Here is a 24,816-nt window from a genome sequence, read left to right as displayed (position 1 = left end):
ATAACAACCGATGTGCGATAGCCGTGGACACCAGGGTAAATATGAGCAAAGAGGGAAGGACTTTCATTTATTTACAAAATTATCTCTAAATGTTTAGAAAAAATTCCATTGTATATACTAAGTTTTAACTATATCTACGCCAAGTTAACTGATGCCTACTGAAGTGTGTTTCCCCTTTACTGGAGTTTACCGTAGTTGGTTGTACTATGTATGGGACTAAGTCAAGTCCCACGGCTTTCCTCCACCACACGTCTGAGCGCAGCTCGCCCTCCTCAGCCACAACACACCCCCCCGTCAGACCTTCAGTCCGTCCTCCTCATTAAACATTCTTCTATATCAACCGGCCCTTTTCTTGGTCCTACTGCAATCGCACAGAGTCCTTTTGAACCGCATTGTGTAGGCGACAACCGAGCCGTGCGTCTCAGTACCTATACGGGGACTCTTCTCCCACACCCCCGCTTCTCACCTAGCCGCTAAGCGACAGCCAACGGAAAGGCGATTCGATCGTCTACGGACCGACTAACTGCCTAAGTTGCTCCTATACCGCTCAGTTCGCGCCTAAGGAAACAGCGTGAGAGCGACTGAACATCTCCCCCTTCCACTCGTCCCAGTTTGATTCCACTGAGGTAAGTCATGCAGCAATAGTATTCTGTTCGTCTTGCGCGTCTAGAACCACTCTTTGTTTGTTCTCCTCCCCTTCCGGTCCCCATCTCTTATGCTCGTTGTCCTGCCGTCTCCTTCCCCCAAGTTGTTCCCTTTGCTTCATTATCCCACAGCCCCTCGGTCCTTTACACGGTTCCCTTTAGTCGACACCAGTTGGTGTTGCGACATCTACCCATTATTGCCATAATTGCTTCTGCAATCAGAATAAAAAAGGCCCTTATCGCAATCGATTGCTATGTTTAACGGCGTTGGGGTTGGAAATCGCTCATGTGGTCATTTCCAGGCCGACATAAACAATCCGGGTCTCCTGAACCGCCTCTACGCTGCCCAACTACATCCCCTCCTGCTAGTGTGCGGCATCTTGCTGCACTGGCATCGAGATCGCCGACCGAGTACATGTGGCTGTTCGAATATCTGCGACAATGAAGGGTTTCAGACAGAGAGTGGTAAGTTAATACATTTCGTCGCCGGCCTGCCTCTTTTCCGCCCTGACCTCGCTCCCCGCCTCAACATCACGACAGCCGTTGGTCCCCCTACTCCCAGCTAACTGTCCCAGCACGAGCAGTTGTCGAGGGCCAAAGATGCAAATAAATCTTCAAAGAAGAAAGATTCCTCCCACTCGTCCCAGAACCAAGCCTCCCTCGGAGTTAACCACAATCAACAATCCTCATCTCCAAAGAACGGCACCCCGACTTCGTCGACAACTTCGGTGAATGATACAAGAGGGAAGTCTCCGGATAATGCTGCGCAGGCGGGGGTGTACCCCCCAGGTCAGTACAATGTTCCTCAGGGCGCAGGCGTCGCTGGTCAGCCAGTAAATAATGGTGGTCCAGCAACTCCAACGAAACAAGGGCAAGTGCCGGCCCCCAGCGTGATCATCAGTCCGAGCGCACCGGTGAGCCCTTCTCTCCATCCCCGCCCACGCCTCTGGGTCAAGGCGACCTAATAGTCCCCCGCGTTCGCTCATCGCGCTGACCCTTGGCCCGTTTTCTAGCATGTCCCTCCCCCTGGCGCCGCGGAAACGATGCCGGGCGACCTGGCCCCTCCCAGAAAGTCCCATGTCTTCGACCGCCTCCAGACAACGCCCAAAGATATGTCCGAAGGGATCCGGACTCCCAAACGTCAGCATTCGTCGCGCTTTGATATCTCGGATCAACGCCAAAGAGAGTTGGAGAAGTTGCCGGGATTCCATGAAGTGCCACCCAATCGGCGTCAGGACCTGTTCATGCAGAAAATTGATCAATGCAACATCATCTTCGATTTTAACGACCCGACTGCCGACATGAAGTCCAAGGAGATCAAGAGGCTGGCGCTCCACGAACTCTTGGATTATGTCGCAAATAACCGTTCGGTGATCACGGAACCCATGTATCCCCGAGTCGTCGAGATGTTCGCTAAGAACCTCTTTCGACCTATCCCGCCGCCCGTAACACCCCAAGGGGAGGCCTTTGACCCAGAAGAGGATGAACCTGTGTTGGAAGTGGCTTGGCCCCATATCCAGGTGGTGTATGAGTTCTTCTTACGGTTCATTGAGAGTCAGGATTTCAACACGAATATCGCCAAGGCTTATATCGACCATCACTTTGTATTACAGGTATGTCGCCCAGACGGTTGACACTGTGCAATTATAGAATGAGACTTACGAGTTGACACTCGCATAGTTACTGGAGTTGTTTGACTCTGAAGACCCTCGGGAACGGGATTTCCTGAAAACTACCTTGCATCGCATTTATGGAAAATTTCTGAACCTGCGGTCTTATATTCGCCGCTCCATCAATAACGTGTTCTTCCAATTCACTTACGAGACGGAGCGATTCAACGGAATTGCGGAGCTGCTTGAAATTCTCGGATCTATCATCAACGGATTTGCGCTCCCGCTCAAGGAGGAACACAAACTCTTCCTGACGAGGGTTTTGCTACCTTTGCACAAAGCTAAAGGTCTTAGCATGTATCACCCACAGCTGGCATATTGTATTGTACAGTTCCTTGAGAAGGACTCGTCGTTGACGGAAGAGGTGAGACTCCCACTAAATTTCCTTCTGATCTCGATTAGCCAGACTCTGAACTTGCATCCAGGTTGTTCTCGGCTTACTACGCTATTGGCCGAAGGTGAACAGCACGAAGGAAGTAATGTATTTGAACGAGGTAGAGGATATCTTCGAGGTCATGGACCCAGCGGAATTTGCCAAGGTCCAGGTGCCCTTGTTCCAACAACTGGCCAAATCAGTTGCAAGCCCCCATTTTCAGGTGTGTACTATCACAGCTTGCCTGATTTATAGTTCTAATATGTACTCGACCAGGTGGCGGAACGTGCTCTCTACTTCTGGAACAATGAATACTTTTGCAACTTGGTCAGCGATAATGTCGAGACTATCCTACCGATCATGTTCCCGCCGCTGTACGAGAATTCCAAAGGACACTGGAATCGGTAGGTGACTCATTGTCTAGCTGTTTCGTATCGAGATTGCTGACTCGCAGACAGAACCATCCACAGCATGGTTTATAACGCCATGAAGATGTTCATGGAAATCAACCCGCAGCTTTTCGATGAATGCTCGCATGAGTATAACGAGCGTCAGAACAGTGCCGAGCAGCGTGAAAGAGCCCGAAAGGAGAGATGGGAAAAGCTGGCGGAGCAGGCCAAAGACCGGCAGAACGGTGTCCCTGCGCCACCCCCACCAGCGGACATCCCTGTTTATGTAGACGAGGTTGATACCATCACTGAAGATAGTCAGAATCGTCTCCAATCTTTGAAGTTGGATGACTCGGGCTCAGTGAAGGAACGCCGGAGTTCAACGGTTAGTCTCCATGCCTGAGTGTTCGTGGAGTCATGTTTTGACATGACCTTGTCTGCACCTCGATGAATCTTCCCCCCTGCTTTTGTCGTCATCGTTTTGCTAAGATTTTGTCGTTTTTAATGTTACAGCAAGCGTGATTCTAACGTTTAAACGTCGGTTGCTCCAGAGACGGCGCCGCGACACCCTTGATGATACTCGGAGGCGACGGAGTGGCAGCGGCAGTGAGATCCGACCGCGCGACCGCAGACGGTCGATCGGGTCAAGTGCCGTACAGATCTTAACACGAAGCAACTCTACCAAGTGACGGACAGTCGATTTGATGGCATTCTTTTATTTAGATTTCCCACAGTGATGGCATAGCGACTACGAGCTGCGATGAGTGTTTTGTTTTCACTTGGTTTGACATCTGATCACAACCCTCTGTTTCGCGCCTTTCAACCTCCATCCTTTCCCCATCTTATATTTCTTTTCTCTTTCATATCTCCTTTTGTGTACATGGCTTTCAATATTCTTTTCTCCGCGCGCAGGGCTATCTTTGTGCCCGTGATTCAAAGCGGACGTTTGAGTTGGACTATTAGAACTGTGTTCGGGTCTGGAAAACGGGTGCAAATGGCGTTTCCCTTAGTCGACGTTGATGTCGATGACCTCTTTTGATTTTAAAACATGAAGTATTTATGGCATAACAGACTAAACCCACCACTATATGCACTTCACTTTCGGTAATGCACCACGTGCGCCCTAAGCGGTACCCCTGTCTAAATGTCTCAGGTTACTAGATTGATAGGGCAACTAGCCGACAAGCGGACATAGACGCGCGCTTATCGGCATGGAGAAATGATGTAGCGAAATTGCCTGTTTAGGCCTAGTGTTCCGTTCGGGGTCTCTGCGATACCCGCGTTCTCGCTGCTGCTTTCTGGTCCATCGGTTTGCAGGCGTGAATTTGCGCGCAGTTCTCTTGACCTTTGATACCCTCCACTTTCTTTCCCCGCTCCCCACGTCCTTCTCTCTCGTTACGCTCTTTAATTAATTTTTCTTCTTTCCTGTACCTTCTGTTTAATTTGCGAGGGAGATTAATGACTTGACGCTTGTATTCTTTGTCTTGTCCGATGCAGCGTCTTCCGTCGATGGGCCATTCAAGATAGCCTATTACCGTCGCTTTTACGCCTATGAACACAACGTACAAAGCGGATTGTGCTGGCGCTCGACTTTTAGCCGGCCCTGTGGCCTGGCATTAATTCAATCAATTTAACCTGTGAAACACTCCCCTGGAGGGGTCTCGCCGACCATGGAGCGCAATATCGACATTTACGCCAGCAAGCTGGGCGACGAGAAGCTTGGTACGTCCGATATTTCGATAGTTATGGGGAATACGCTGGGATGGGAGCTTGGGCCTGTCTTAGGGCAGCTTGACGGAGCTTGTTGCCCTTGCTGACTATCTTTCAGATATCAAAATCCGAGCCAATGTCGCCGTCGAACTACGAGATAATATCGAGCCGCTATGCTCTGGTGCAAGCTATCCCATTTTCCTTTCAAAGCTATGGCCGGTGTTCAAGGGTATACTGAAGGGAGAGCCGGTGTTTACAAACTTGTCGTTCGAGCAGGTGAGTCGCCTCGGTTGGAGATATCGTCCTGCCTTTCTGCGTTGAAGACGTACGTTGTGGGGTCGGAGCTCATGTGTTGTTTAACCGCCCAGAAACTACGCAATTGTGTCCTCGAGACTTTACACCGGTTACCAATGGCCTCTCCCGATGTCGAGCCCTACGCCGCGGATATGGTAGACTTCTTGATGGACCTCGTACGGATCGAGAACGAAGAGAATGCTGTCCTGTGCATGAAGACTATCATGGACTTGGAACGAAATCAGGCAAAGGCAACGGCTGCCCGGGTACAGCCATTCCTAGAGCTTATTCAAGAGATGTTCCAGACAATGGAACAGGTTGTTCGCGACACCTTCGACACACCTAGCCAGGCCACACCCTCCGGCATGCCTTCAACACCAGGTGCCACAGCTCAGAACTTTCAATCTCCTCGACCTAGTTCGCCTGCAACTTCAGTCTCAGACCTCGGTCCGTCCGATCAGCAAGGGAGCAACGTTCTACTCAGGGGAATGCAGTCGTTTAAGGTTCTGGCAGAATGTCCGATCATCGTCGTCTCCATCTTCCAGACTCATAGGAATTCTGTAGCGGCGAACGTGAAGCTTTTTGTGCCCCTCATAAAGAGCATCTTACTTCTCCAAGCTAAGCCACAGGAGAAAGCCCACGCGGAGGCAGCTGCTCAGGGTATGATCTTCACTGGTGTATGCAAGGAAATCAAAAACAGATCTGCCTTTGGTGAATTCATAACGGCACAGGTGAAGACGATGAGCTTCTTGGCGTATTTGCTGCGCATGTATGCCCATCAGCTTCAAGATTTCCTTCCGACACTGCCTTCGGTAGTCGTCCGCCTTCTCCAGGACTGTCCCAGGGAGAAATCCAGTGCCAGGAAGGAGCTTCTTGTTGCAATTCGTCATATCATCAACTTCAACTATCGGAAGATTTTCTTGGAGAAGATTGACGAGCTTCTTGATGAAAGGACTCTAATAGGGGACGGCCTCACTGTATATGAGACGATGCGGCCTCTTGCCTATAGCATGCTTGCAGACTTGATCCACCACGTACGGGACCATCTGACTCGTGATCAGATCCGACGAACTGTCGAGGTGTACACTAAGAACCTCCACGATGACTTCCCAGGGACAAGCTTTCAAACAATGAGTGCCAAGTTGCTTTTGAACATGGCAGAAAAGATTTCCAAGCTTGATGATAAGCGAGAGGCCCGGTATTTCCTCATCATGATTCTAGATGCTATTGGTGACAAGTTTGCATCTATGAACTACCAATTTGACAATGCAGTCAAAGTGTCAAGAGCGTACAAGGAGAGCAAGAAAGACATTGAGCCTTCGTCAAAGAGATACCTTGCCGACAAGGACCACCCGCCCGACTGGGATGAAATTGACATCTTCTCAGCGTCGCCGATCAAGACCTCGAACCCTCGCGACCGGGGAGGGGATCCCGTTTCAGATAATATCTTCCTCTTCAAGAACTTGATCAACGGGCTGAAGAATATCTTCCATCAGCTGAAGAACTGCAATCCAGATCATATCCAGATCGACCCGAACAGTGTCCCGATCAATTGGTCTGAAGTCTCTTACGGTTATAACGCAGAAGAAGTGCGGGTCATCAAGAAACTATTCCATGAGGGAGCTCGGGTCTTCAAGTACTACGGCGTAGACCAGCCACCACCAGAAGTAAACTACTCTTCCCCCTTTGATTTCCTAGCAAGTCAGTACACTGCACCAATGTCACGAGAAGAAAAGGAACTTCTGGAGAGTTTTGGAACCGTATTCCACTGCATCGACACAGCCACATTCCACGAGGTCTTTCATTCTGAGATACCCTACCTCCATGAGCTTATGTTTGAACATGGTGCCTTGTTGCATCTGCCCCAATTCTTCTTAGCAAGCGAGGCTACGTCTCCTGCCTTTTCCGGAATGGTGCTTCAATATCTCATGGATCGAATCGACGAAGTGGGAACGTCAGATATGACCAAGGCCAAAATCTTGCTCAGGATGTTCAAGCTTTCTTTCATGGCAGTGACGCTCTTTTCAGTCCAGAACGAGCAAGTGTTGCACCCTCATGTAACCAAGATTGTGACCAAATGTATAGAGCTTTCCGTGACTGCCGAGGAGCCTATGAACTACTTCCTTTTATTGCGGTCACTGTTCCGCAGTATAGGTGGTGGCCGCTTCGAGCTCCTGTACAAGGAAATCTTGCCCCTGCTGGAAATGCTTCTCGAGACGTTCAACAACTTGCTGAGCGCGGCTCGGAAGCCCCAAGAGCGTGATCTCTACGTTGAACTCACCCTTACTGTCCCCGCTCGCCTTAGCCATCTCCTGCCACATCTGAGTTACCTCATGCGTCCTATCGTAGTAGCGCTGCGCGCAGACTCCGATCTCGTAGGACAGGGACTTCGAACTCTCGAGCTTTGCGTGGACAATCTCACTGCCGATTACCTGGATCCTATTATGGCTCCTATTATGGACGAGTTGATGACTGCGCTGTGGGACCACCTTCGGCCTCACCCGTATAACCACTTCCATGCGCATACAACCATGAGAATACTGGGCAAGCTTGGCGGCCGCAACAGGAAGTTCCTTAACCATCCTCCCGAACTTACCTTTGAACAATTTACCGATGACGCTCCCAGTTTCGATATCAAGCTTATTGGGCCTAGTGAGAAGCGTCCTTTTCCCATTGGTATCGGGATTGATTTGGCAATTGCGAAGTTAATGGAGACACCGAAGACGCCTGCCGCAAAGGCGTCTGATGGGTACTACAAACAGCAGGCATTCCGCATGATCTCGTCTCAGCTGAAACTCTTTATCGGACCTGAAACTCTTCCAGAGGATTTGGCATCGCTCCTTCGGCTTCACGCTAATGATCTTTTCGAGAATAAGACCACTGGCATGGCCGACATCTTGGACAAATCGGAGCGATCAAGCTCTATTCCGAAGAAGTTGTCACAGGAGGTCTCACTGAAAAAGCTTCTAAAGGCTTGCGTTTTCGCCACCACTGTGCCTGATCTAAAACAAACTGCAAACAGTTTTGTAGCTGACGTTTGCAAACATTTCGCAGTCGTTGAAGTTGGACGAGCCCTTGCTCAAGTTAGACACAACAGGAAGCCGTTCGATGTTGCCAGTGGCGAAGGATCGGTGTACCTTGACTCGCGAGTCCTCGCGGAGGCCATCGTCGAGAGTCTATCTTCCGACAATGCCCTTGTCCGTGAAGGTGCGCAGGCAGCGATGCAGATCATGAAAGATGCAGCCGGCGTCATCTTTGGTACCCCGGAGCGCATTTCAAAGCTGCCATTCTTCCAGCATCTTGGTCGTGTTTTCTGCCACAGCTGTCATAGTGAAGAGTGGTTCACCAAAGCGGGAGGGAGTCTTGGTATTCACCTCTTTGCGACGGACTTGGATCTGGGTGACTCTTGGCTCTTCGACAAACAAGCTGAATTTGTCCGGGCGTTGATGTATGTCATCAAGGACACGCCAGCCGATCTGCCTGCTAGTACAAGAATAAGGGCGCAAGATACCCTGGACTTGATCCTTCGAAGGTGCTGCAAGAATGTTTCCAAGGATGACTTGAAGAATGAAAAGAGCCGTCTCTATTCTTTGTGCGGGTTTTTTGTCTATGAGCTCTCACATATGAACAAATACGTTCGGGAAGCTTCTCGTCGCAGTTTCTCAACTATTGCTGAGGTGCTAGGGAGCCAAGTGCATGAGCTCATTTTCCCTGTGAAGGATCGTCTGTTGCAGTCTATCTTCAACAAACCGTTGCGGGCACTGCCTTTCCCCACGCAGATAGGCTTTATTGATGCTATCACTTTCTGCTTGAGCCTTCACAATAACATCGTGACGTTCAACGATCCATTAAACCGACTTATGCTGGAGTCACTCGCCTTGGCAGATGCTGATGACGAGTCTCTGGCATCCAAGCCAAATGAGTTCAAGAATGCTGAGATGATTGTAAATCTGCGCGTGGCCTGTCTCCGTCTGTTATCGATGGCAATGAGCTTCCCGGAGTTTGCCAACACGCCCCAGAACACCAGCCGTGCTCGCATCATTTCTGTCTTCTTTAAGTCTCTCTACTCCCGGTCTCCTGACGTTATCGAGGCAGCAAACGCCGGCCTGCGCGATGTCCTTACGCAGACAAACAAGCTTCCAAAGGATCTGCTGCAGAATGGTCTTCGTCCCATTCTGATGAACCTTCAAGATCCCAAACGCTTGAGCGTCGCTGGTCTTGACGGGCTTGCCCGGCTGTTAACCTTGCTGACCAACTACTTCAAAGTTGAGATCGGTGCTCGTCTCTTGGATCATATGAAGGTTATTGCCGACGATGCAATTTTACAAAAGGTTTCCTTCAGTCTTGTTGAGCAAAGCCCACCCATGAAAGTTGTTGCTGCAATCTTTAATATCTTTCATCTCCTCCCGCCAGCTGCAACATCCTTTATGGAACACCTCGTGAACAAGGTATTGGATCTCGAAGAAAAGCTCCGTCGGACTTCCAACAGTCCCTTCCGCAAGCCTCTTGTCAAGTACCTCAATCGCTATCCGAAGGAGAGCTTAGCTTTCTTCCAGGCGCGCTTCAAGGAGGAGCGGTTTGGGCGTTTCTTTGGCCAGGTTCTTGCCGACCCAGAAAGTGAAGCATTGCGTTCAGCTGTTGTTGCCGACACCGAGGGTTTCACATCTGCTTTCTTCGGGCAGGAATCGGCGGATGGCAAGAACACTGCTGCGATAAATGGTATCTACGTTACTCATTCCATATGCTCATATCAATCGACAAAACGCTGGCTTGTATCTCATGCGGATTTGAGGGCTAAGCTACTGAGCTCCGGACGCGAACTTGAGAAGAAACTGCGCAACGACAAGTTACCAGCAGCTGAGAGACTGAGAGTTGAGCAGGCCGAGGATCAACTGATGGACATCTTCACGATCTACCTGGCGGAGTCAACACAAGATTTGGATTTCCTTTTCGAAGTTATGGATGGCTTGTCTGCGGATGAATTAAAACGCACCTTGGCATTCCCAAAGTTCATCTATCGCCATATCATCACCAATGAGTCGATTGACTACCGTCGCTCTGTCATAATGCGCTGTCTCGATCTTTACGGCCAACGCACATGCTCCCAGAAGATGAAGACTTATGCGTTCCGTAATTTAGTCAACCCCATATTTGCAATGGATGTTCAGACAACGTGGAACCATCCCCCTAATAGCCCCAAGCTCATGGACAAGAGCATGACTGAATTCATCCAAAGTCGCCTGTGGAAGCCTCAGTTGGCGGACCTGAGTGAAGAGTCCAGCCAGTCAGGTGTTGACCATTCTCGCATGGAGCTTCTTCAGTTATCAGCCTTGCTGATCAAGTATCACCATCAGACTGTGCAAGATTCTCGCAAGGATATCATCAAGTTCGCCTGGAACTATATCCGGCTTGAGGACATCATTAACAAATATGGAGCCTATGTTCTAATCAGCTACTTCATAGCCCACTATGAGACACCCTTCAAGATCGTGGTCCAGGTTTATGTTGCCCTTTTGAGAGCACACCAGAATGAGGGCAAGGCCCTTGTCACCCAAGCCCTTGATGTTCTTGCCCCTGTCTTACCTACTCGAATCATGACAGCGAGTAGCAGCGCTCAAGCGCCAGATGCGCGCTATCCACTCTGGGCCAAGTGGCCAAGGCGCATCCTGGCTGAAGAGACTGCAAACCTGCAACAAGTTATGAGCATCTTCCACTTCCTCGTGCGACAGCCTGATCTTTTCTATGAATCACGAGAGCATTTCGTGCCTCTTATTGTGCCCTCATTAATCAAAATAGCTTCCCCTCCGAACTCGTCTAATGAGAGCAAGAAGCTCGCACTTAACCTCATCAACCTCATATGGCACTGGGAAGAGAAGCGTGTCAAGAGCCATACTGCTATGCCGAACGGCACAATCGAGTCTCCCAACACAAAGAAACGTAAACTTGAGGAGACTCAGGGCACATCGTCGTCTCCATCTCTTGCTCCTCCTAATGCTCGTGAGCGGTCTGAATATATGGTCCCTCCTGATCTCCGTGCTGCATTGACGAAGTACCTTATTACCTTCATTACCACTATCCCTGAGCGATTCCCTGTTCCGGCTTCTCGTATTCGCGACCTTCCTTCTTCAAAGACACAGCAGCCTGTGCTTACAGGAGACATGGTCAAGAAAGCTGTTCACTTGCTGAGAAACCTTTTGTCTCCAGAGTACTGGGGCGACCTAGATATCGAACTTTACCAGAAGGTCACGGAGCCCATTCTTGCAGGCGAGAAAGCTGACAAATCAGACGAAAAGCACATCACGAGTATGGTTAATGCTTTGCAAGTGGTTCGAGTCCTTTTGGCAGCTAAGCCAGACGACTGGATCACAGGTCGTCTGCCATTGATCCAGAAACTCTTCGAGAAGCCTCTGCGTTCTGATAACCCAGAGATACAAGATTGTCTGCACGGCGTTGAGGATGAAGTGGATATCTCTCCCAAGCTACTGCCTCCTGTCAGGCGCGTTCTTGACGCTCTGCCCGATGACCAGCCGGAAGAAGAGGATGCCATGGATGTCGAGCACTCACCGTCTGAGTTTGTCACGTATTTGTCGGCTATTGCAACAGAAACACTTTCGGCAAACAACTATGTCTCTAGCCTAAACGTCCTTTGGACCTTGTCTAAGAATAAACCCGCAGAGATGGATACCCACATCCCCCAGGTCATGAAAGTCTTCTCTCAAAAACTGGCGAAGGAACATGTCGCAGCTTCCGTGAACAACCAGAACCAGGTCATTCCAGGCACGAAACCCGCGGAAGGAGTTCCGGACCAGCAAGAGTTTGAAATTGGAGTGGACTTAATCTTCAAGACTATCGAGTTGATATCCGTGCGCATGTCTCACCTAGGGGAGCAAAGGCGTCCTTTCTTGAGCGTTTTGGCCCAGCTTGTGGAGCGATCGCAAAACATAAAACTCTGCAGCAAGGTGCTTGGTATGGTTGAGACCTGGATCTTCCACTCGAATGAATCCTGGCCTACACTGAAGGAGAAGACTGCGGTCTTGCACAAGATGCTGCTTTTCGAGTCGCGACAGGACCAAACCATGCTCAAGAAATTCCTTGACCTTGTCATCAGGATCTACGAGGATTCTAAGATCACACGGACTGAATTGACCGTTCGCTTGGAGCATGCATTCTTGATTGGTACTAGAGCACAGGATGTTGAAATGCGCAACCGCTTCATGACCATCTTCGATCGAAGTTTGACTCGTTTGGCTAGTTCCCGACTCAGTTATGTGCTGACTTGCCAGAACTGGGATACCCTCGCGGACTCATTTTGGCTTTCACAGGCATCCCATCTGGTCCTGGGCTGTGTAGATATGAATGCTCCCGCTAAGCTGCATTCTGATGACTATACTGTCTACCCTCTATCGTTCCTATTTGGAAATGCCGACAAAGATTCGAGGAAAGCCGATATTATGGTCGACATTCAATTAGAGGCATTTGTCTCTGAGCGGAAGCGATTCGTGGCGGATATCGGTGACGTTAGAGCCCGGGATTTGATGGAACCACTCTGCCAGCTGCAACACACTGATCCAAATGTTGCCTACACACTCTGGACTAATCTCTTCACTATCTTCTGGTCCACCTTGTCCAGAGAAGATCGCATTGATTTGGAAAAGGGTATGATTACTCTTATCACGCGCGAGTACCACCAGAGGCAGTTGGATAAGAGACCAAACGTTGTACAAGCGCTCTTAGAGGGTGCGGTTCGAGCTAAGCCACGGTTCAAGATTCCCCCACATGTGATGAAGTACCTTAGCCGGACCTACGATGCCTGGTACACAGCTGCAGGATACTTGGAAGAAACGGCCATCAATCCCATAATTGACACACCGACTGTTCGCGAGAGCAACCTGGATGCCCTTGTTGAAATCTATGCAGGGCTACAGGAAGACGATTTCTTCTACGGTACCTGGCGCCGTCGTTGCAAATTTGTCGAGACCAATGCTGCTCTTTCCTATGAACAACAGGGAATGTGGGATAAGGCCCAGCAGTTGTACGAGAATGCCCAGATCAAAGCTCGCTCTGGAGCAATGCCGTTCTCTCAAGGTGAATACTACCTCTGGGAGGATCATTGGTTGATTTGCGCGCAAAAGCTGCAGCAATGGGAGATTCTTAGCGACTTTGCCAAGCATGAGAACCTGAACGATCTTCTTCTTGAAGCTGCCTGGCGCAATATTGAGAACTGGCAGAGCGAGGGCAATAGAGAACAGCTCGAGTCTCTTATCAAGTCCGTTTCTGATGCGCCGACGCCGAGACGTACATTTTTCCAGGCATTCATGGCACTCCTTCAATATCACATCAAGAAGGAGAACATTCAGGAGTTCAATGGTGTTTGTGACGAGTCCATTCAGCTGTCCATCCGCAAGTGGCTTCAGTTGCCGAAGAGGATTACAAATGCTCACATCCCTATTCTGCAGCACTTCCAGCTCTTAGTCGAGCTTCATGATGCAAGCCATATCTGTGCCAGTCTCTCACAAACCAATGAGCGAAACCTGGATACGAAATCAGCCGAGTTGAAACTGTTACTGGGAACTTGGCGTGACCGCCTTCCTAACCTCTGGGATGACATTAACGCCTGGCAAGATTTGGTTACGTGGCGTCAGCATATTTTCCAATTGATCAATGCAACGTATCTCAGCTTGCTGCCACCACAGACCAACAATGTGGCCAGCAATTCCTATGCTTACCGCGGATACCACGAGACTGCATGGATCATTAACCGCTTCGCCCATGTTGCACGTAAACATCAAATGCCTGAGGTGTGTATCAATCAACTTAGCCGAATCTATACGCTTCCGAACATCGAGATTCAAGAGGCTTTCTTGAAACTGCGTGAACAAGCCAAATGTCACTACCAAAACCCCAAGGAGCTAAACAGCGGACTGGATGTGATTAACAATACGAATCTTAATTACTTCGGTGCACAGCAGAAGGCAGAGTTCTACACCTTGAAGGGTATGTTCTTGGCTAAATTGAGCCACGTTAGTGAAGCAAATGATGCGTTTGGTGTCGCCCTCTATTATGACTTGAGGCTTGCGAAGGCTTGGTCCGAGTGGGGACAATACAGTGACCAGCGGTTCAAGAAGTCCGACCCATCGGATTATGAGCTAGCCAGCAATGCTGTAAGCTGCTACCTAGAAGCTGCAGGGCTTTACAAGAACTCCAAAGCTAGGAAGTTGCTCAGTCGTATCCTCTGGCTTCTTAGCTTGGACAACGAAGAAGGTCGTGTCGCGGCTGCTTTCGAAAACTTCAAGGGCGACACTCCTGTCTGGTATTGGATCACCTTCATACCACAGCTTCTTACTAGTCTCTCGCATCGGGAAGCACGCCTTTGCAAAGCTCTTCTGGTGAAAATCGCAAAACTTTACCCGCAGGCTCTCTTCTTCTTACTGCGTACGAATAGGGAAGATATGCTCAATATCAAGAAGCAGCATGATCAAAAGCAGGAGAAGCTGAATCGTGCCAGACAGCAGCAGGCTCAAGCCCAGGCCCAAGCTTCACCGCAGCCCAAGCCTTCTCCATCAGCTGTGGGCAGCTCACCTGCGCAGAATGCTCAGCCTCCGAATGCCAATACATCCACTCCCGTACAAGGCCAGGCTAATCTGCCTAACCAACAGCAAGCTCAGAACCAGATTCAGCAGGGAATGGTTCAAGGCCAGAGCCCTCAAGTCAACGGCCAAGCTCAGCAGTCTCCTGCTCAGGGTCAGAACCAGGGTCAAGGTCAAACTCAGAACCAAGCTCAAGGTGGTCAGCAGCAGAATCTCCAGGTACCTGGGCAGAATGGAGTATCACAGCCAAACCAGAGCGCTAGTACAGAGCCTGAGAAGGAGCCCCTCAAGAAGCCTTGGGAATACTCTGATGAGATCATGTCCGGTCTCAAAACAGCTTTCCCATTGCTTGCGCTGTCTATGGAGACGATGGTCGACCAAATCCACAAGAACTTCAAATGTCCGCCCGACGAAGATGCCTATCGTCTCATTGTCGCACTATTGAACGATGGACTGGCGTATGTTGGCCGCATGCCTGGCTCGTATGCACAGGACTTCAAGCTTCCTGCTCCTACGGAAGCAAACATCACGCGCTTCGCCGAAACCATCCTCCTGGCCCATATCCGTAAATCTTTCGAGGCCGACTTCGTTGTCAAGAAGCCTACGATGTATGAGTATATTCAGAAGTTGCGGCGTTGGCGTGACAAGTTCGAAGAGAAGCTTGATCGCCGACCTCAGTCCCAGTTCCTCGAGACCTACTCTCCGCATCTCAGCGAGTTCCGATTCCTCAAATTCGACGAGGTTGAAGTGCCTGGTCAATATTTGCTGCATAAAGACAAGAACCAGGACTTTGTCCGCATTGATCGGTTCCTGCCTGATATTGATCTAGTACGCGGTATTGGTGTTTGTCACAGACGCTTGAAGATCCGTGGCCATGATGGTAGTATACATCCCTTCGCAGTCCAGCATCCAGCAGCTCGGCACTGTAGACGCGAGGAGCGCATTCTACAGTTGTTCCGTATTTTCAACGGCCTTTTAGGCAAACGCAAGGAAAGCAGACGGCGCAATCTCTACTTCCATCTTCCGCTCATGGTTCCGTTGGCACCCCATATTCGTTTGGTCCGTGACGATCCCTCGTACATTTCCATGCAGGGCATCTATGAAGACTACTGTCGACGGGTTGGAATCAACAAGGATGATCCTGTACTGTTCACGATGGAAAAGATGAGATCATTGGCAGAGACGAAGCAAAGTGTAAGTGAAACCACCGCACCGACATACTTGAACATGACTAATATCCCCCAGCGGACACCTGATCAACAGCAGGTACTTCGAACTGAGATCCTCACTGCGATCCAGGAGAAGTGGGTCCCCAGCAACATTGTGCTGGACTACTTCCAAAAGACGTACCCCAACTTCTCGGACTTCTGGCTCTTCCGCCGTCAATTCGCATACCAATATGCGGCCATCGCCTTCATGACCTACGTGATGCATATGGGCAACCGCTATCCCAACAAGATCATGATTTCTAGGACGACGGGTGACATTTGGAGCTCTGAGCTGATCCCAGCCATCAACCCTGCTAAGGCCTTCTTCTACAACCCGGAACAGGTGCCTTTCCGTTTGACGCCCAATATTCAGACATTGATGGGACCCATCGCCACTGAAGGTCTATTTGCTTGTGCACTGATGGCAATTGCCCGATGCCTTACGGAGCCCCGTCATGAGCTTGAGCAGCAACTAAGCATTTTCGTCCGAGACGAAATGATGTTCTGGGCTACAGCACAGCATCGGGGCGTTCTACCAGTTCCGCAGCTTCGTGATTTGGTATATAACAACAGCGATATCATCGTCAACCGGGCTGTCAGCCTTGCCAGTCCTCCGGAGGGCAATCTGCCAGCCAACCAAACTACTATCGACCTGATCTCCAAGGCTGTCAACCCTCAGCATCTAGCAACCTGCGATGCTTTGTGGATGCCGTACCTCTAGTCGGGGGCTTTGTGTTTTTTTGCTTCTTTGGTGTATTATTTTCTCGTGTTTGCTTGGCGTTTTCATTTACTCGGCGGATTGTGGAGGATTGCCTATGGTTCTGATGAGCTAGTTCCGTTTCACTGTGGTACTACTTTACTGTTTCAGCGTGGCGCTCTGGGAAATATCTTTGATGGATATGCTTATGACCTGTCTCTTAATCGCTATACGTTCTTGATTGTCCTTGTCATATTTAGTATTTATAAGAATTGAAATAATTCAGCAGTCAAGTCATATCCTTCGTCGTAATGCTCGTAAGCAACTGTATCCCATACAATCCCGATTGAACGCCAAGCCTATAGATAGCAATGTAAGAATTTCGACGAGCAATGTTTTACACCAGCGATGGCTTTGCCTTCTTCTTAATGCCCAAACTATTCGGCAATGGCTTCTTCGCTTTCTTGACCCGTGCGAATGAAGGTGGCGCGTCGCTCGGCTTGGGGTCTGGCGTAGCGCCATTTGAAAAATCCTCCTCAACAAGCCTCTTCACCTTCTCCCCGGTTTCCGTGGTGAATGCCCTACGCGCAGCCTCCTCGATCTCCCTCTCAGCCTTCAACTTATCTTCGTCGACTTCCTCCCGTACATGCGCAAGCGCCGTCTCATCTCCCAGCGCCTCATTCCTCTCTATCCTAGCATTCCTCGTCCGAATCTCATCCAGCGCATCCGCAATCGCCATCTCCCTCTTCGAGTCCAACATCTTCTCCTCCAGCTCAGCCATCTTATCCCTCTCCGCGCGCTCGTGCTCCTCGTTCTCCTCCTTCTCTAGCCGATCCAGCAACTGCTCCTCTGTCTCGTTATACGTCTCGTTCTTCGGATCCCGCCATGGCTCGAAATTCCGCTTCGCGCCCTTCTCCGCCGTGTAATCCATGTTCTTCGGGTCCGTCTTGAATGTAATCTCGCCACTACATCTCGTGCACCGAATATAGAAGCGATAAATGGGGATAGAGAAATATTTCTCTTCTGTCGTTTCTTTGCGCGCGTTGAATTTTCTACCCTTATAAATGAATTCTCCACATTGAGTGCATTTCATCTATAAATATCAGTTGGCTGCAAATTGATGACCAAAGCGAAAGGAGGTTAGGTAGAAACATACCGAAAACGGGGCCATAAGTCGAACCGTGATCACCTTGGGGCCTGTCTGTTTGTTTTTCGTACGGGTGATTGCGCTCGGATCGAAGTCTGGTGGGTAGTACTGGAATATGTTAGTTATACCGCAAGGGTTATAAGGATTCGTTTCTGGAGGGTTGATGAACTCACCTTCGAAAGGACCTTTCTCTCAGACATATTGGCGGTGTTTTATTTGGATTTCTGGGTTTGGGGTGCTGTATGGGGGCTTGATTTGCTTTTAGTCGCTGTAGCAGCGTGGTTGTTGCTTGAGAGGGAACAATATCTGGATGATGGTGATGTTGCTATTCATATCAGAAAGATGATAGCTTGATATTGGTCACGTGTGAGGCGCTAGTTCAGATGCTTTGGCTTGACTATTCCGGTTTTGGTAAAGAGTTTGGCTTGTCGTGGTGCTTACCGCCTACTTAATCGAAATAACTGGCTTCATAGGAAGGCGGTCACTAGCATGTCCCTATTGACCTCCGACCGAGCGAAAGAGATTCTTTACTTGCGTACTGCGATGTTGATACCGCGATCGAAAAAGGCTCTTTTCAGACTGAAAAGAGCTTACTTTAGTGGCTATACAGCGTTTCTATTGCCGCGAATTTTTTGAGGAGAAGATAATTGTTTTTGCGGGAATACTAATCTTATATACTCGCTTTGCCAAAAGATACACTATGCAACTGATGGAGTACTCAAATTATTCTGCCCGGCAATAATTTTCCCTTCACATGAGCGTTATGCATCCATGGGTATAGGTTTGCTTTGTATTAGTCTCCTCAATATCGGTATTTCGATTTCTTACTATACACTCGTCTATGTTCATATTCTTCATTTCTTGTGTATTGATAGATCTAAGCCTGCTGGCACATGGCTATACTATTACACACTTTCGGGAAATATATAAATGTAAACTTAGCCTTAGCTATCCATCATGTTAGAGTTCACATTCGTAACCCAAAACACCGAACTGTAATCGAAGACCAGAGATATAGTCTACTAAATATGATGGTGTATTGGCTATGTTATTTCCAGCTGTTTCCCACCCTGGGTCATTCTTATTAACCGTATTATTCGATGTATTGAACTATGGATGTAGTTATCCGAATTAAAGTACGCGAGACGGACCTGAAAAGAGCGGGTTGGTTGCCAGCCTTACATGGTAGGAGACAACTCCGGTAGAGGATATAAATATAATGATGATGTCCTAAACAAAGCAGTCTCCGGTAGTCTGGCATTCCCAGGCTAACTTCGCTCTTAAGGTCGTGGGTTGCGATTATGCTTCTATCTTGCGATTGACTCAGTTCGAAGCCCTAGCGTGGTTTTAGTTAAGAAAATGAGCTTGAGATACATGCGTGTAGTCCCGATATTCTGAGCACTAATTGCTTCTCCCAGAGCCCTTGCACAGATGCCTCTATGGGCCTAGAGGGTTTCGATCTATCAACTTTATAGGCATGGTCCCCTCGCTCGTGACTGTAAGATAAAGTTGGGAAGACAGATTATTCTTATCTGATTGCGAGCCACCCTTGAGCGGGTAACAAATTCAGGCAATCGCCGAATTTGATTACCTCAATTCGTTGTATGAGAAAGTTGAGGTTGATATCCAATTACCCGATAAGGTAAGCGCACAGACCTAGTGACGCGCCATTTTGGGAAGCATAAAACAAGCAAACAAAACAGTCAAACATGCAATTCCGCGGATCGCATCCATAGATTCCAATCTGGATTCTCTCCTTCCCTCCTGCGTTGAACGTACACTGGGCCAGCTGTTTCCGTGGATAAGCCATAGTCGTCGCTCTGTTAGACGCTTGTTTCTGAGACCTTTTGGGGAAAAGTTTGGCGGTTGTACCTGGAACCAGGAACCAACGAATGCGCCTAATCTTTATCGCCCCTCCGGACCCCATGCCTCACTGCAACAACTCCGAGCTTCCCTAATCCCTTTTGCCCTTACTCGATAGCGCATAACAACTAGTGTCATGGAGAAATTCCTTCGCTCCTGGCGGCAGGATGCGTTGAACCGTGGCCAGCATGATGCGGCAGTCTACATCGGTGACAAAGTGCTCGCGTTAACTAGTCGGTAGATCCTGTGCCCTCGCGCTGCAATCAATAAGGACTAACGTATTTTACTCGCTCAGACAGCGACTCGGATGCCTTTTGGTTGGCTCAAGTACATTTCTCGAATAACAACTTCACCCGAGCTTTGGCTCTCCTATCACGGAAGGATTTGATCCCCAGAAGTACCGCCTGTCGCTACTTGGCCGCGCATTGTTATATAAAGCAAAACCAGTTTGAACAAGCTCTATCAATACTCGGCGACCACAACCCGACTCATCTGATCCGCAGCAACAATAATAGTAACAGCCGTCGCAAGCTGCAGCATCTAAATAGCCAAAGCCATGTCACTTTACGCAACGGAAAAACCACCGCTTCGCGGATCGATCGCGGCGAAGAGCGAGAGCGGGAGGATGCAAGTAACATTCGTTTTGAGGCCGCAATGTGCTATTTGAGAGGGCTTTGCTTTGCCAAACAGAATGCGTTTGATCGCGCTCGTGATTGCTACAAGGATGCTGTGCGCATTGATGTCCAATGCTTCGAGGCGTTCGATCAATTGATGAAGAACTCGCTAATGTCACCTGCGGAGGAGCTCGAATTTTTGGAATCACTTGACTTTGACTCTATCTCGAGTCCGGACCCATCTGTGTCTCAGGAAGCCGCTCATTTCACGAAGATGCTCTATACCACCCGACTATCAAAATACTCGTCCCCTGCAATTCTTTCCGACGCAACCGAAACACTGTCCACGCACTACAACCTCTCCGAGAATCCGGATATACTGCTTTCACGCGCAGAGGCCCTGTATACCCAATGCCGCTTCGCAGAAGCGCTAGAGCTGACTTCGTCGATTTTGTCGACCTCCCAGTCGTCCACGGCGCTAACAGCGACGACAGCCTCCATTCCAGCCCAGAACCATCTGGGTCATGCGCCTGCCGTGTATCCCTTACATCTGGCATGCTTATATGAAACTGGCGCCACCAATGCGCTATTCCTTCTCTCTCACACGTTGGCGGATCATGCTCCAGAAGAGTCTTATACCTACCTAGCCATTGGTGTCTACTATCTATCTGTTTCTAAAGTAGCGGAAGCCCGACGATTTTTCTCGAAGGCATCTCTGCTAGATCCTCATTCAGCGCCAGCATGGATTGGCTTTGCTCACACCTTCGCTGCTGAAGGAGAGCATGATCAAGCTATCGCGGCTTATAGTACGGCGGCCCGACTCTTCCAGGGAAGTCATTTGCCGCAACTGTTTCTCGGCATGCAGCATTTAGCCTTGAATAACATGTCGCTCGCCCACGAATACTTGTCCGCAGCCTATGCAATGTCGACGGGCGCAACGTCTGGCTCGGTTCCCGCTCTCCCTCCTACCCCATCCACTGGAGCGTCCTCCCTGGGCGGCGATCCGTTGGTACTCAATGAGTTGGGTGTTGTACTCTACCATCAAAATCATCTTGAACCAGCCGTAAAATTATTCCGCCAAGCTCTCAGCCTGGCCGCCTCTCTCAACTGTGAACCAGGAGCATGGGTAGCCACACGGGCGAACTTGGGCCATGCTCTGCGTCGCATTGGACGCTTTACAGAGGCACTAGTTGAGTTTGATGAATGTCTTCGTATCGGTGCTGCAGGTGCTAGCTTCGGGTATACCCCATTCTTAGGAGGAAGTGGAGGCAATGCTTCTGGTGCGGCGTCGTCCGGTGTTGGAGGCTACGAGGACCGCGGCTTGATTGGCTCACTCCATACAGCTCGTGGCCTTGTTCTACTCGAACTAAGCCGGACGGTGGAGGCTGTCACCGCTCTCCACGAAGCGGTTCGTGTCTTGGGGGCTAGTGGAGGTGGAGACGCTGCTGCTGGTGCCGGTGTTGCGGGAACACTACTCTCTCGAGCCCTGGAGATCTGGGCCCTGGAGGGTAACGAGGCTGAGCCGATGCTGTCCGAAGAAGTCTCACGAGCAGGAAGCGGCAGCCGAAGTTCTAACCGGTCGTCGCGTGACAAAGGAAAGGGCAAAGTTGCCAGGCGACGCGCTATTCCAGAAGAGCCGTATTCTGAAGAGTGGACGGATGAGGTTGCACAGGTCGATTCTCACAACTTGAGAGGCGGCTCTGAGACACTGGAGGACAAGGTGGAGATGGAATTGGACGATGAGGCCGATGGACTTCTGCGCCAAGCGATGAGCCGCGTCCGAGGTGGTCGAAGCAGACGACGACCTATGTTAAGTCCCGAGGTGGAGGCTAGTGATACGCCTGAACCTGCTGCGGGTCGTCGGCGAGGGTCGAGAACGTTGAGAACTAACGCTAGACAATGATTGTAGTTTGATGCTTAGAAGGCTGGATTTGGATGCATTGCAGTTGGGCGTTTGGATGAATTATACCCGGGTTTGTTCATTGATCCTGAAATCTATGGGAAGGGTTTCTGCATTCTTGACGTATATGATGCTTTTGTCTCGTTCCTGTCGGCAGAAATGTGTGATGTTGGAGAGTTGCGGAGTACTTCTGTCCCCACAACTAAATGAATAGAAATGGAATTATTCGTTCCAGTGGATTGAGATGTCACTTATGCCTCCGGGTTCGCCTCATCTTTCTTTTTGATTGAATACCCCACCGGATGTTATTTCCTGTGTAAATAATTTAAGGAGCGATGGCGCAATCGCCGACAGCGGGGAGACGTCTTACGTACCCTCGATATCTGTATCGGAGGGCTCCGGTCCCATGATAATATATAACCGGGCGACCTGAAAGGTTGTAAGTACTTGTTCTTCCTACCAATTGATATCTTTAGTAGTCATACCAGTTGCGCTCATCTTGTACCCCAATTAGAAATACAACATGGGCTCAGCTCCCCGCCCTAATTTCCTCATCATTGTGGCCGATGATCTCGGATACAGTGACACCAAGCCATTTGGATCGGAGATTGAAACTCCAGCACTGGATTTTCTGGCACGGACAGGAACATGCCTGACCAATTTTCACACCGCGTCAGCCTGTTCACCTACTCGCTCTATGCTGTTCTCCGGCACCGACAATCACATTGCCGGGCTGGGCCAGATGGCTGAATATATGAGAAATGCTAAACAGTACCAAGGCAAGCCAGGGTATGAGGGATACCTCAATTGGAGAGTAGCCGCCTTGTCCGAAGTGCTGCAGGATGCTGGTTATTTTACGACCATGTCGGGGAAATGGTACGTATACTCCAGCCAATCCACTAATGGTATATAACAAACTAATCAGTTGAGAAGGCATTTAGGACTGAAGAAAGAGATCGCTCCCTGTTCTCGCGGGTTTGAGAAGAACTTCTCGTACCTCGCTGGATGTGGAAACCACTTTAACTACGAGCCTCAACTGGAACATCCTGGAGATGGCTTCCTGGCGCCATTGAAATCATCCGCGTTCTGGATGGAAGGGGACAGATTCCTGGACCGAACCACCGATATCCCTTCGGACTTCTACTCGACTACAACTTTCACAGACCAATTGCTCCAATACTTGACTTCCAGGGAGAAAGATGACGACCGGCCATTCTTCGCATACTTGCCCTTCACAGCACCCCACTGGCCTCTCCAAGCCCCGCGTGAGCTAATCAACAAGTACAAAGACCTCTACAACGAAGGCCCCGAAGTCCTCCGCCAAAAGCGTCTCGAACGCCTCATCCAACTAGGCCGCGTGCCCAAAGACGTCAATGCGGCGCCCATAACCCTCGAAAGCGACGACTGGGCCTGGGACAAACTGAGCGACGAGGAACGCGCCGGGTCAGCCCGCAAAATGGAGGTCTTCGCCGCTATGGTCGATCTAATCGACCAGAATATTCAAAGAGTCATCGACCACCTCCAATCAACCGACGAACTAGATAACACCTTCATCCTGTTCATGTCCGACAACGGCGCCGAGGGCGCAATGCTCGAAGCCCTACCCGTCATGGGACCCTCGGGCAACATGAAGACCATCATCGACAAGTATTACGACAACTCACTCGAGAATATAGGCAACCCAGACTCATTCGTCTGGCACGGTCCCGCGTGGGCTAGTGCCGCTATGGCTCCTTCGCGCGGATTCAAAACCTGGATCACGGAGGGTGGCATCCGGTGTCCGTGTGTGGTGCGATATCCGCCGCTGGGAGTTAGCAATGGGCAGACCGACTCGTTTGCAACGGTCATGGATGTTTTCCCGACGGTTTTGGAGTTAGCGGGTGTGTCTCTTCCCGGGGAACAGTTTAGGGGGAGAGAGGTTGTTCCCGTGCGTGGTTCGTCGTGGGTGCCGCATCTTGCGGGCCGGACGGCGGAGTTTCATGAAGACGAGGAGGGCTATATTACGGGATGGGAGTTGTTTGGGAGACGAGCTATTCGGCAGGGTTCGTGGAAAGCGCTCTATATGACTGCGCCGTTGGGGAAGGATCGGTGGGAGTTGTATAACCTGGATGAGGATCCCGGGGAGGTGGTTGATCGGGCGGACTCGGAGCCAGAGATTTTACAGAGGTTGATTGAGCATTGGGAGGTGTACTATGCTGAGACAGGGATGGTTGATCCGGCGCAGGAGCTTCCGCATACGAAGACATGATGTGCCGATCGTTGATGGTGAGGTTTTACAGCTTGAGGAACTTGTGATGTAGGGCTGGTCTAGACTATAGTATGAGAGGTTTAGAGTTCTCTGAATGTAGTATTATCATCTTAAGTACTCTCATTCTACTAAGTTAATACATGTAGACACTCACCTGAAGAAAAAAAAAAATATAAACCCTCACCTACAACAACAAGTATACAAAAAAAAATTCCCATAACCATAACCCAACAAACCCGACCATGACCAAAACCCAAGATCACCCCCGGCAGATCGACAACAGTTCTACCAAGGTCCACCAACGACTGAAACCGTATTCCACCCAAAACCAGTCAAAATTCCACCCCAAATGCCAAAAAAATATGTAAAATAAACTTTCCCCAAACACCAGATCCCCACTGTTTGCCGATCCCGTCGCAGAAGTACCTAATATGCATGATAATATCCCGATTCGGGTCTAAGTGTCTATTGA

At 49.8% G+C, this 24,816-nt stretch overlaps 5 protein-coding genes across 5 annotated transcripts; 4 read left to right on the top strand and 1 right to left on the bottom strand.

Annotated features, from left to right (window-relative positions):
* Nucleotides 1–1,085: 1,085 nt before the first annotated feature.
* AO090102000371 (protein phosphatase 2A regulatory subunit RTS1) lies at nt 1,086–3,871 on the top strand (the record flags this gene model as incomplete). The annotated part of the gene is made up of 8 exons (XM_023236858.1): nt 1,086–1,109; nt 1,229–1,558; nt 1,658–2,257; nt 2,325–2,678; nt 2,740–2,910; nt 2,964–3,091; nt 3,146–3,461; nt 3,800–3,871. 8 exons carry the CDS (start codon nt 1,086–1,088, stop codon nt 3,869–3,871), a joined length of 1,995 nt encoding a protein of 664 aa, XP_023091783.1.
* An 875-nt stretch (nt 3,872–4,746) lies between these two features.
* AO090102000372 (histone acetyltransferase TRA1) lies at nt 4,747–16,596 on the top strand (the record flags this gene model as incomplete). Its single annotated transcript, XM_023236857.1, has 3 exons — nt 4,747–4,798; nt 4,905–5,062; nt 5,110–16,596. 3 exons carry the CDS (start codon nt 4,747–4,749, stop codon nt 16,594–16,596), a joined length of 11,697 nt encoding a protein of 3,898 aa, XP_023091784.1.
* Nucleotides 16,597–16,969: 373 nt separating this feature from the next.
* AO090102000373 (Saf4/Yju2 family protein) lies at nt 16,970–17,919 on the bottom strand (the record flags this gene model as incomplete). The annotated part of the gene is made up of 3 exons (XM_001822513.3): nt 16,970–17,665; nt 17,729–17,827; nt 17,893–17,919. 3 exons carry the CDS (start codon nt 17,917–17,919, stop codon nt 16,970–16,972), a joined length of 822 nt encoding a protein of 273 aa, XP_001822565.1.
* Nucleotides 17,920–19,718: 1,799 nt separating this feature from the next.
* Nucleotides 19,719–22,099, top strand: AO090102000374 (anaphase promoting complex subunit CDC16; the record flags this gene model as incomplete). Its single annotated transcript, XM_023236856.1, has 2 exons — nt 19,719–19,819; nt 19,882–22,099. 2 exons carry the CDS (start codon nt 19,719–19,721, stop codon nt 22,097–22,099), a joined length of 2,319 nt encoding a protein of 772 aa, XP_023091785.1.
* Nucleotides 22,100–22,619: 520 nt separating this feature from the next.
* On the top strand, nt 22,620–24,344 carry AO090102000375 (arylsulfatase; the record flags this gene model as incomplete). Its single annotated transcript, XM_001822515.1, has 2 exons — nt 22,620–22,972; nt 23,030–24,344. 2 exons carry the CDS (start codon nt 22,620–22,622, stop codon nt 24,342–24,344), a joined length of 1,668 nt encoding a protein of 555 aa, XP_001822567.1.
* Nucleotides 24,345–24,816: the final 472 nt, after the last annotated feature.

Source organism: Aspergillus oryzae, chromosome 4 (genome assembly GCF_000184455.2).
Source record: "Aspergillus oryzae RIB40 DNA, chromosome 4".
NCBI lineage: Eukaryota > Fungi > Ascomycota > Eurotiomycetes > Eurotiales > Aspergillaceae > Aspergillus > Aspergillus oryzae.
The sequence above is the reverse complement of the archived record's forward strand: the minus strand, read 5'-3'. Positions and strand labels throughout refer to the sequence as shown.